The following is a 12,061-nucleotide window of genomic DNA, read 5'->3' as shown; positions in this document are numbered from 1 at the left end:
GATGAGAAGGAGATACAGCAAGAGTGACAGCAGGAGGAGAAGGAGACACAGGAAGATAAGCAGAAGCAGGAGGATGATGAGGAGAAGCTCCATTAGCAGGAGGATGAGGAAGATGAGGAGAAGCTGGAGGAGGAGGGGGATGAGAAACAGTGGCAGCAGCAGAACGAGAAGGAGGGGGAGGATAAGAGAAGCAGCAGCAGGCATAGGCTGAAGAGCAGGAGCATAGGATGGGAAGGAGCGTGGAGGTGGAGGTCGCTTGGTTCCCGCGGTCGCGACATACCAGGCGGTGCGAGCTGCGAGGGCCGCCCAATGCCACTTGTGGCTTTAATTAGGATTTTCTTTTCTATTATTTAGCATGGAAAACAAAAATAAAACAACAACTTTGACTAATTGTGTTTTAGAGATCTGATGCATGATTATCTCTTGCTTTAGCATTAATTGAAAAAAGATATTGCAGCATAAGTTTGAAGTTTTGATCACCAAGTTTTATTGTAAACTTAAATATTTATTCTACATTTTCATGTATAGTATTGTGTTTTTTATGTTATCTTTACTATTACAAAACGTTATTGTTAGAAAAATGTCTTTAGCTGCCTTAAATCAGTTGATTCTGCTGTAACAGTCTTCATTGAAATTAACCATAAGCAGAAATCCATTCAGCCCAAATGAATCCTGGGAAAATCTTTGAATTTCAGATTAGTGAGTGCGTGGAAGGGACATGGTGGACTATTACAGTGTCCTGGGAGTCCCCCGGAATGCCTCTCAAGATGAAATCAAGAAGGCGTAAGTACCACAAGATCATTTTATTCAATGATTTATAAAGCTATTTAAAACATCCCAATAAGGAGAGAAAATGTAATTAAAATTAAACTTTATGAAAAGGCTTAAAAAAATTTGCAAAAAAAAAAAAAAATTATTAAAAGAAACAATTTAAGCCTTTCTATACTATAGTGATATCACAGAGGTTCAAAGGAAGCTGATTAATAGCTCTTTGGTATAATCACGTTTTTACAAAAACTACCAGTGTCACTATTTGGTGTTGGATTGAGGCAAGTAGGCAGAGGTGAATTTAGGTGGGTTTAATGAGGTCCACTGGTACAGAGGCAGGAATCAAAAAATCCAACAAAAATAACAAACAAACCAGAACCAAGAAGACATCAGGGGAAACCAAACTTTAGGAGCCAGGGAGAGATGAGGTAAGCAGACAGACGTTAGACGAGGATCCAGCAAACAGGAACTGAAGAGGGAGGGCTTTTAAAGGGGACAGAGACAAAGAGAGGGCTAACGAGAGGATTGGAAACAGGTGAGGACAGAGCAGAAAACAGAGCTAGGGAAAGAGGACACAAGAGGGCAGCAGAGGACAACAAATGGAAAACCTGGAAGACAGGAACTAACAAGAAAACAACAAAATAATAATTAAACACTAAAACAAGGAGCAAAGTAAAACTGAATACTCTAAATAAACATAACAAAACCAAGACTGTGACAACCAGGTCATTTAGGTTTGACAAACTTAAAAGATTTGTTTAATTCTTTGTTTTAATTTCAAAAATATGAGTAAATGATGCACACATTTTTTTTGTAAAGACTAGAAATATATGGGCAGAAACCTCTATGATCAGAATTTAAATTGCCCAGAGTAAACCTATATATGGAAAATTTGAAATGAAATATACTGGTTAGAATTACATTGTATTTTATTGCATTGAAAAATTCAGACAAATTTAACCTTCAGTTCTACAATTCAATTTCAGTTCTGAATTATTTGTGCTCCACATCTGTGTCCTTGAGAAAAACCAGAGTAACTGAACACAGATTCGCATAATTTCACATGACTAGCAGCAAAATGTTCAGGTTTGCATTAAATTTATTACACGCATAAAAAATGCCAGGTAAACAAATGTCACTACATGTTACTGTTGATACAATAGATTAGCTGTTGTGTTATCACGTCATACAACCCACGAGTTTGACACATGGTCCAAGGATGTGGAGCCACAAGGGGAACTATACTGAAGATGCACAACCTGTTGTACTATGCTAATCTACCATCTTAAACTATCAGCAACAAGTAGCATAGCTGTTACAGTTAGCCCAGCTATGTAACAAATGTTATACAGTCCTTAGCATATTGCTGCTTGTCAATTGTTATAATGCAGTGAATCCACCAAGCTACCACTTCTCCAGGTCTAAGCAGTCACATGGCTTCACCTTAAGCACAATGTCAACCTGGGTTTGATTACTCTGGTCTTTCTCAAGGACCCAGATGCGTGGCCAGGGAAAAAAAAGCAGACTTTATAAAATTAGTAGAACCTAATTTCATTTCTAAATTTCAATTAATTTTACCTTCTACAGCAAGTGAAAATGAAATTTGTCAAAACTTAGTTTTAAATACACTGAAGTACAGTTCCAGAGAAAAGTAATTCAGATTAAAATCACGACCTTTTTCAAATAACTGTATTATATAATTGGAAAGAAAATTCACATTATTAAATACAGTTTAAATTTGGTGAAATTCACTTTCAACCCAATAGATTTTGATTTGAAGTTCCCAAAGATACACTCTGGGTAATTCAAACTCAGTTTCTGATGGCAAAAGTTTCTGTTACAGATGAGCACCCACCATTATACATTTTAATAAATTAGTTTGGCCATAGAAAGTATTGTGTAAAATAATTAGTATATAAAAAAAACAAACAGTTTTTCTCTGTTTACTATTTTTTTCCTTTCCTGTTCTTTAACATTGATGAGATGTGTTAGGTGTAGACAGTACAGAATATGATCTGAATGTGATGTTTATATTTGATAATAATTGTTTTTGCAACTCTGGGTGAAGGTACCGGAAACTGGCTCTGAAATGGCATCCAGATAAAAATCCGGACAACAAGGAAGAGGCAGAGAAGAAGTTTAAAGAACTTGCAGAGGCCTATGAAGTTCTGTCTGACAGTAAGTCCCAATTTAAATATTTGTGTCGCTGAGTTGTTAATGCTCTACAAACCTTTTTTTTTTTTTTTTCACATAAGATATATCTTTTCGTATAAAAACAAAAGCTATTTTATTGACATGGAGGGTTATGCCACCTCTGTTTTTGTGATTTATCAGCTTACAACTAGTGTCAACCTGTGTTGAAAATGTTATTTAAAAAAATGACTTCTAATTGGTTCTACTGTTTTTTTCCTCTTTACCAGAGAGCAGACGCGATGCATATGACAGATATGGAAACGACAAAATGCCACACTCAGGTAATTACACTAAGGCACATACAAGATCAGTGGTTATTATGTACTTTGGAATACAGTAGTTTGTATCTAAAAATTGTACAATTTTTCCCCAGTTATTAATTTTTGAAAATATCCATTTACTCTGACATCTACTTTTCTCAGGTTCCTCCACCGCAGATTTCTCAGACCTCTCAGGATTTACCTTCACATTCCGCAGCCCAGACGAGGTGTTCAGAGAGTTTTTTGGTGGACAGGATCCTTTTGCTAGCCTTTTTGGTATGGTAAACAGCTTTATCTTTTGATTTTATACCTTTTCAAATTTTCTTTCCAATTATATAATTCATTTAGACCTATTAAAGGGTCATTAAAGTAGGGGACTCGTCTGTAGTGAAAAGCATAGTTTTTATAAATCATAATTTCTTTCCTAAACATCTTTCCTTCCATATTTCTGCACTGATGCTAACATAACTGTGTATCTCTCCAGATGACTTTGCTTCATTCGGAGTCCCTCAGTCTCGCCTGGGCCCCAGTCGATTCTTCTCTTTTCCCTCAGCTGGAGGTAAAAACATAATTCCTTAAAAAGTTATCAACATTAAGATATTTCATGATAACTTTCCAGTGAGTCTATCTACATAACTGTAGTTTGTATAAAAGTAGGTTAATCCTTAAAAGGCAGTGGGATTGAATTTAATAACATTGTTATTATGACACACCTCTTACTTAGCCAGTGTTCTGGATTACTGAAGCAATTTTCTTACTTTATATCTTAATTTTCCAGCTACAGCAGCTTGTTGTTGGTTATATTCTGACGGTCTGCACAAATTAAATGTCATATTAACATTTCCTCTCATGTTTTCTAATCTATTCATTTTCTGCAGTTGGATTTAGCTCTTTTTCTACTTCCTTTGGTGGTTTGGATGCGATGGAGAGTATGGGAGGAGGAATGGGTAACTTCAAATCGGTTTCTACCTCTACTCGCATTGTAAATGGGAAACGCACCACCACTAAGAAGTATGTGAAAACCTTAACAGATAAAAAAGATTCAGCTGTTTAAATACATGACACACAAAAGTGAAGTAAAGCTTCACCATGTCCCTTCCACGCACTCACCAATCTGAAATTCAAAGATTTTCCCAGGATTAAGTATAAGCTAATGTTGGTCATTTTTAAGCTTATTAGTATCTTATTATATCAATACCGTGGTTAGTCTTTATGGTGTCCAAATGGTAGGAAAATATAAGATATTGGTAAATAACTGTTGTTGGTGATAAAGCGATTATTAATGTCAGACAGTGATATCTGTCCAGATTTTCATATTGTGCATCGATACAAAATTTCTTGGATCTAAAACTAATCCTTGTTTGTATTACTTGCAGGATAAAGGAGAACGGTCAGGAAAGGGTGGAGATTGAAGAAGATGGGGTATTAAAGCAGGTTCTTATTAATGGTAAGAAACTTTACAAAATGAAGTGCTGATAGATTTGAAATGCATCATTTCAGGTTTGTGTGAAAAATCCCTTCATTTTGAAGCTCAGGTAACATTTTTTTTTCATTTCACTATTTCTAAAAATGAATAATGCACATTTTGCGATGTTTAATCTGACCTTCAGAATATACCATTGATATTGCATTTCTGTAGATAAAGGCAGAGTATTTATCACCTCTGTTTCCTTAAGTCATTGCTATACGGCACGCATATTGGTAAGCTTCCTGAAACGAGACCTCAAACTTTGATTATTTTTATATTTAATGGGACATATACTGAACAATTATCAAAAAAAGCTCACATTTATTAGGGGGAACTTTATAAAGAATAAATATCCTGCTTACAGATGGGTGCACATCCTTGACTCTTATTTCAACATTTTGTGCTTTTGAGTTCACATCTGTCTTCAACTATAGTGAATTTATGACTTCAATTAAAAAATCCCTTGCAGGACAGTATAATCCCAGTATTCTTGAGTGAAAAAAAAAGGGAAAACCATACAATAATTATAGCCTTAAGAAAGTAAAGAACATGTGTTGATTAAAGGCAGCAGCTGTCAGTCAGTCTTAGGATAACGTGAGAGGCTGAGGCTTCTAACCAACGCTCCTAGTCTTTGTTCCAAAACAGAATAAACAAATCACAGAAACATTTAACCTTCAGTGAGCACTTTTTATGAAAGGTCACTGAGTCAGTGGCTTTGTGCCATTCTTGTAACGTGTTACCTAATAACGCGTTAGTGCCAACACCGACTACCAATCAAGTTGTAAACTAGATAATGTTATTGTGGTTACAACAGACAGGCCCTTTGGACATTTATGAGTTTGACTGAATATGTATTTCTGATTTCAGAAACAAACATTCAGCCAAGCTGATAAATATCGAAACGGCCAATTAAAATGTGTAAACATTTCTAGGTATCTGAAGCTTAATATCTACAGCACAATTTTGTTTTTTAAACATTCATAAATTCAGTTTTTGCTGACAAAAAATTAAATTAGAAATCTGTTATTACAGTTCTGACTATTTAAGTGATCTACAAATGTAGGAGGAGAACACTTTAAATAAATGTCAAAATGGCCTGCCATACTGGACTACATATAAACGTATTCATCATCAATTAACAACCTTCTCCAATGGAACCTCCCTCTACTCTGCAGCTGTAGAGCTGTAGCTCTTTCTTTTAAAAACATGTTCCAACTCTGCTGGTAAAGATTCTCAGTCATTCAGGTCATAGTCATTCCAAAAAGGTTAAGAAAATTAAAAAATAAACCACTGGAATTTTTTTCAAGTTTGAAGACATTTTGCTTCCCATCCAGGAAGCTTTCTCAATTCAAAATGTCTGGAGTAGCGTTTCATTTCCAGGCTTATAGAGTGGCCCAAACAAATGTTCCAAATCCCCATAAGCCTGCATTCAAATCTCTAGTTCCAGTGGTGTGACATGAGCAAACTTCCTCTGGCCTGTTGTTGTGGTGATTCATTCAATCAGGGCTCCACTGATGATGACTTTTAATAGTTGTTATGCACACACTTGACTCTTGAGTGGATGTGCTTAGGATTCATTAAACTAACTCCATACCAGCCGATGGGAAAGTAAAAAAATCAGTTTCCAACCTCAGGCTGGATCAATCCAGAATTATGGGTTTGAACAAAATATTGTTGAAACTGCAGTGTGAAACAGACCTCAGAGGTCTCTCTCTTAAAGCCCCGTCACATTCAGACACTCCACTACACCTTTAGTCCAGCTGGTGGCGCCAGTAAGAACACACAGCTAGTGTCCCCCTTTACTTTCAGTGTTGAACAGTTACCGTATAAGCAAATCCCTTAGCATAAAGTTTAAATAATTATTTGAACAACAGTCCTTTTCCACATATGCATTTCTGTTCACATGTTTGCTTCAGGCTTAGGTTTGTAGACAATAAAACTCTATTTACGTTAAATAGCACAAATCTTCTGAAATGCAAAGATTTCTCTAACTATGATGGTTAAAGTAGTGTTATTTGTTCAGCCATTGTTTATTCACTGCTATATATAACATTTAGACTAATATTATGTAATCAGGGATTCAGTTTGTTTTAATATGTGTTTAACAAACAGAGAAATGTCTTTATATGTGTTTTTCATAGGTGTGGAGGACGAAATGGCTCTTGCACTTGAGCTGAGTAGAAGAGAAGGACACCAGTCCGCTCAGAAACCACAGCTCCTGAATGGATCACCCTATCACTCCGACCGTCACAGCACTGCGCCTGCACATCGGTCATTTAGCGCAGCTCCCTTTTATAACCATGTGGATGACAGTGAGGATGAAGAAGAAGATGAAGACCTTCAGATGGCTTTGGCATGTAGCCTGTCAGAAATGGAAGGGCAGCAGCGAGCCGGTGCTACCAACTTCATACCAGGTGCTGTGGGCAGGGGCAGAACCAAACATACTAAAACTGGGGGCAACACAGTAGAAGGGCTTGTTAATGGACAAACTGTTCATCTGTCCAGTGCGTACAAAGTAGTTGGAGAGGGAAAAGGTGATGAGGGGCACTTTAAAGTTAGCACAAGTTCTGGAGCTAGCTCTGAAACAAAGCAGAATGGAACCAGAGAGCCAGCTACAGCTGCTCCCACTACACTGTCGACTGAAGAAAAGGTCAAACCAGTGGCAAAAACATCAGAAGGGAGTGTGAAAAAGAACAGGTGTGGGTGTGTTGTGTTATAGCATGGTCCATTGCATATCTAGGAAGGCTCCCCTTCCTCTTAGCATGGTGTCAGCTTACAGCCACAAATTATAGTACATGCAAAAATGATTCTTTACCTAAAGGTCTGGCAGCTGTTTGCTAACAGTATGCAATATTGAATTATGCACATAAGGTGATAAAAATATTTTTGAATTCTTACTTGCAAAAGAACAATGAATGATTGTTTTGAAATGGAGAGAATGTCTGAGTAGACAGGTGGAATGAGTAGGAACCTAGAAAATAACCGCTTTGAGTTTTTTTTAAAGTTTTTGCAGATTGTTAGAAATGGAGGTAAGTTTGGATTGAAGTCAGCTTTGGTTTCAGAGAGACGGTTTGAAATGCATCACTTCTAAGGTATAGCAGGTTGGTGTTATAGAGAAATAGATTGAACAGATCGGTTAGTTTAAAGAAAATGCCGAATCAAAGTAAAATGTATATGTGTGCCTCTCTCAGTGTATCTTTGAGAGTTTGAGTCTTTGAGAACCCTGCCACAAACTGTGCCAAACCCATGCCTGTCTCAAGCAAGTGATTCAAATCAAAAAGTATGTCACAAGGCTTTCAGTGGAAGTTCTTATCTTTGATTAAAGATGTCTTCTGTAAGTACCTGACCAACATTAATGGAAAATCTAGTTATTCAAAGCACACATTATGGAGTTAGGAATACTTTATATTTATGTACTGGTGCTGAATACATTTTTTAAGAACTGTGTTGTTAAATGTGCAGTGCCTTTAAAAAGTACACCCTGAACTGTTTTAGTTTTAATGTTTTCTAGACCTAGACTGGAAGGGACACGGCAATGCAAAGGATTGCTCTATTCAGATGAGACCAAAGTGTAATCTTTTGGCCAACAATTGAACCAGTGACTAAACTAAAGGTCACACCTTCTATTCCTAATATTCCTGTTTTTTCCACACTAGTGACCTTTGACAAGAGGTTAAAATCCTACATGAATTCACAATGTTTACCCGTTTCTAAGTTCCTTTAGATAAAAGCACCCTTACTCACAAATGAATTAATAAAAAGCAAATTTATTATGATTGTGCTTTCTATATAAGAAATAATAAACAAGTAAAAAAAAAATTGCACTAGATAAGTTAAAGTTCAGGCACCAAATCTCAGCCTTTTTCCCCTCTTAATTTTTTTGCACTGCTCTCACCATTGCACTCTATTTGCACATTACTTATACTACAGTAACAGTGCTGTGTGTTTGTTGCATTTATATGTAGGAGTCTGATAGGTACAAGCAGCTTTTTTTTGTTTGTGTGTGTGTGTGTGTGTGTGTGTGTGTGTGTGGCGGGGGACTCTTGCAATGAATGCTGGTGTCTCAGTTAAAAAGGCCTCGTTTCAGACCTCTAAGGACATAAAAATTATTGTTAAGTGGTGAAACACTATCTGTGAAACAGGGTTGTTGTTTGTTTTGTAAAAACTAATTCTGGAACTTTAGAAAGCCAAGTTGTTGCCAAATCCCAAAAGCATTCAAATCAAATTATTACTAGTATTGTGTAGTGTTTAAAGTACATTTTTGACAAAACTTGTTTTCTGGACTGCTGAAGCAGCAGAAAGTTGATGTGCCATAATTCCTTACAACCTGATATGTTTAATGATGCATATTGATTTAAACAATACGATTTCTGTCCCTGGCAAATGAGATTTAAATTATGGAAATATGAATTACAGATAATTCCTCCTCTTTACTAATAATGTGAAGCGGACATAAGAGCAAATATGAATAGATGGATTGTTTTATATACATATATATTGATTGACTTAAAATATTGTACTACCTTGCACTACCATGTGTTATTTTTCAATTTAATAAACTGATAACTAATAAAGATTGAGCATAAAGAGGAGTTCGTTTTTTTTTTTTTTCAGAATTCTATTGCCTCACTTTCTCATTAATCTTGTTCTAGTATTATTGATATTTGTCCTACTTTAGTCAGATATGTTTGATTAAATCCTGACTCAAGCTGATATGTATTTTCGCTATAAATACATAATCGGTTAAAAAACAAGTGTATCTGGTTCTAATCTTATGGCATAACTTAAACCCTTGTCTCATACTTCCTACTTCCTGTTTCAGACTCAGACTTCAAGGCCTTCACAAGCTAACCTGATTGGCTCATGCTGCTCTGTGCGCTTAAGCCCCACCCCGAGGTAAAGAACCATTGTGACACTGCGGCATCCTGAACATATTTTTTTCTCCTTCTTATCCGTCCCCATATAGATTCTATCCCATCTCAAGATAAACTGTAACGTCATTTTTTAACATCTGTTTTTTGCAGGTCTAAGGTCATACTCGCTACAATGCACTTTCTCTCGCCATGATGTGTTCTGTCTCAGAATGAAACCTTGAAAACTTTGTATTTGTTGCTTTGTGTTTCTTTTCTGTTTATAGCTTTTCAGAAAGCGAAAGAAGAGTAACTGGAAATATTTTGACAGCCAAGGACGGAGATATGTGTGCGACAAAAGATTGTGAATATTTTTTAAGCTTTGCTTTGGAAAACAGGTACAAAATATATTAAAATCGTATTCAAAGAATAGGAAATTATATTTACTCATTCAAAATGTTGCACAAATTCTGAAATATATTTTCAAAACATGAAACAGAGGAAATAAAGACTTTCTCTCTTTCCACTTTGATTAAATTTGTGTTAATCCTCCAATTGTTTCGAGAATGATAATGACACATACAATGAGAAATTGTCTCTTGACCAGAATCAGTCTGAACTTGATTTTCCCTGGGATGCTTATTAGAAACTCAAAAGGTCGGTATCTTTATCGGTACCTAGCACTCTTTAGAAAGGAAGATCTAAGTCATGGATGCTGAATGAATGCTTTTTCAGAATTTGTAAGGTGTTTGAAAATGAGGTCAGAGAAATTGTACAACTAACTGAGACATTGTCTACTGGTTGCTCATGAGAACGAGAGACTGGTCCATACTTTCATCAAATAACGGGAAAGCTACATTTGGTACAGCAAAGTTGCTTTTTTTTTTTTTGTCTTTTTTTGCTTTGAGCTCTCAACCTCTGTAATGAAACACACTGGAGTTGAAAACTCAACATTTTGGGGATCTCTGGCTGTGTCCGAACGTACACTCTAACCCCTAAATTCCTAAGTCACTATATAGAGCAGGGACTATATAGTGTACTATATAGTCAAGTCAGTTAACTTACCGTTCGGACAGATGATCACGGCTTTTCGTTCCCTGTTGGCCACGTGACTCCACCTCCCTGCACTTTACCTGCAGCATCTTTGTTATTTGTCACCGCTGTTGGGTAGCTGGGCCCATGATGCTTTGTAAGGAGAACTCTCCTCGCAAAGCATTCCGGGATATATCTGCTTGTCTAGTGACCATGGATGATCACTTTTCAAGGCGCATTGTGAGAAATGTAGAGTCCACTACCTTTTCTTCTACTAGACATTCAACCACTCATCTAAAATGTCGTAATCACTATATAGTGGTTAGAGCGGACATTCGGACACTGCCTCTGAGTTAAGGATCTTTATTCTATTGGAAACGCACAAAGTAAGCAAATTCAGCAAGTCCGTATCACGAATTGAAAGCTGTATAGAAACCAAAGAACAGTTGCAAGACTAATAATTGTATCGCTTATTACTCTTAATAATCGTTCAAATATTAAAACATTAATTATAAATGAAAATAAAAAATGCACAATTATTTAAATCATACTATAAAATAAAACCAACAACACAGGAATCATTTTCTTCTGCTGCATCACATCACAAATTTATTAAGATCAAGTCAAAAATACATTTTTATAGATATTTTCTATTTGTCTGCTACATGAAATAAACAACCATCAGCGTGAATTATTTACATTAATCACATTGACTAAGATGGCAAAAGAGTATGAAGAAAGCAACATCTTGGGTGGAAATAGGTAGATTTGTTGATGCCAATAGAAGGCATCCATCACTAAAAGAATCAGAGCCAGAGAGGAACTTACATCTTTAAGCCAAAGACACAGCCTCAGGGTAAAAAAAACAAATCGACAACATTGACACTTGACACAACCACATCCAAAGATTTAAAATAAACTACTTTCACGTTGACTTAGTAAGGTGAATGTATAGACATTTGGTTTTAATGTATGTTGGTCTACTTATCAATGCAGCAAAACGTCTGTGTTATCCAGCGGGCACTGAGATTTAGACTTCATGGTCACAGGGAGGTATATTGTCTCCTCTTTTGTAAAGCATAAACCTGTATTCAGACAGGCACAAATGTTTGAATTTTATGTTTTATGGCTGCATCCTTTTGTAATCAGGTGGGTAGCTTTTACGTTTGTGGTATAATTATGAATAAATGTGGTCCCATCTGCAGCCTATCAGAAACAAGCCACCACCTCATTATATTAAGCTGAAAAAAAGCTTTAAAGAATAATATATGAAACAAAAAATGAGGCTCTACATTTCTGTGACTGTGTATACCCTTGTCTGCACCTAGATCAAAGAGATCCAATAAATATTTCCTTTGAAACATGTATATTGAGGTGCCTCCATGTCTGGTGGCCATGTTCCTCAACTGCTGGATCTCACTGTGGCAGAGCTTTCAAAATGGCGTTCACCTCCTCAGCAACGGCTGTCAGCGCAAACTCAAACTGGTCCT

General features: G+C 36.4%; 2 protein-coding genes across 5 annotated transcripts in view; one reads left to right on the top strand and one right to left on the bottom strand.

Annotated features, from left to right (window-relative positions):
* The first annotated feature begins 685 nt into the window (after positions 1-685).
* On the top strand, positions 686-11,932 carry dnajb2 (DnaJ heat shock protein family (Hsp40) member B2). Of its 4 annotated transcripts, none has more exons than XM_038293345.1 (10): positions 686-783; positions 2,837-2,946; positions 3,189-3,242; positions 3,384-3,497; positions 3,706-3,780; positions 4,100-4,232; positions 4,598-4,668; positions 6,831-7,103; positions 9,512-9,585; positions 9,827-11,932. In XM_038293345.1, exons 1-9 carry the CDS (start codon positions 719-721, stop codon positions 9,538-9,540), a joined length of 924 nt encoding a protein of 307 aa, XP_038149273.1. In that variant the 5' UTR covers positions 686-718; the 3' UTR covers positions 9,541-9,585; positions 9,827-11,932. The 4 variants fall into 4 exon arrangements, with proteins under 4 accessions (XP_038149273.1, XP_038149272.1, XP_038149271.1 ...); XM_038293344.1 differs by having other exon boundaries at positions 9,721-11,932; XM_038293343.1 differs by having other exon boundaries at positions 9,714-11,932.
* Positions 11,152-12,061, bottom strand: part of ptprna (protein tyrosine phosphatase receptor type Na) — a 33,159-nt gene continuing 32,249 nt past the window's right edge. The window contains exon 24 of the mRNA XM_038293341.1: positions 11,152-12,059. Within this exon, the coding sequence (XP_038149269.1) occupies positions 11,988-12,059 (72 nt within the window). The 3' untranslated portion in view covers positions 11,152-11,987. The remainder of the gene's footprint in view (positions 12,060-12,061) is intronic.

This window comes from Cyprinodon tularosa, unplaced genomic scaffold, assembly GCF_016077235.1.
Source record: "Cyprinodon tularosa strain WSP-4 unplaced genomic scaffold, ASM1607723v1 ctg324, whole genome shotgun sequence".
NCBI lineage: Eukaryota > Metazoa > Chordata > Actinopteri > Cyprinodontiformes > Cyprinodontidae > Cyprinodon > Cyprinodon tularosa.
The sequence above is the reverse complement of the archived record's forward strand: the minus strand, read 5'-3'. Positions and strand labels throughout refer to the sequence as shown.

Coding starts and splice junctions, on each gene's coding strand:
- dnajb2 (XM_038293342.1), top strand. CDS start 719: ATGGTGGACTATTACAGTGTCCTGGGAGTCCCCCGGAATGCCTCTCAA. Junction 2,947..3,188: donor CTATGAAGTTCTGTCTGACA/GTAAGTCCCAAT, acceptor CCTCTTTACCAG/AGAGCAGACGCGATGCATAT. Junction 3,498..3,705: donor TCCTTTTGCTAGCCTTTTTG/GTATGGTAAACA, acceptor GTATCTCTCCAG/ATGACTTTGCTTCATTCGGA.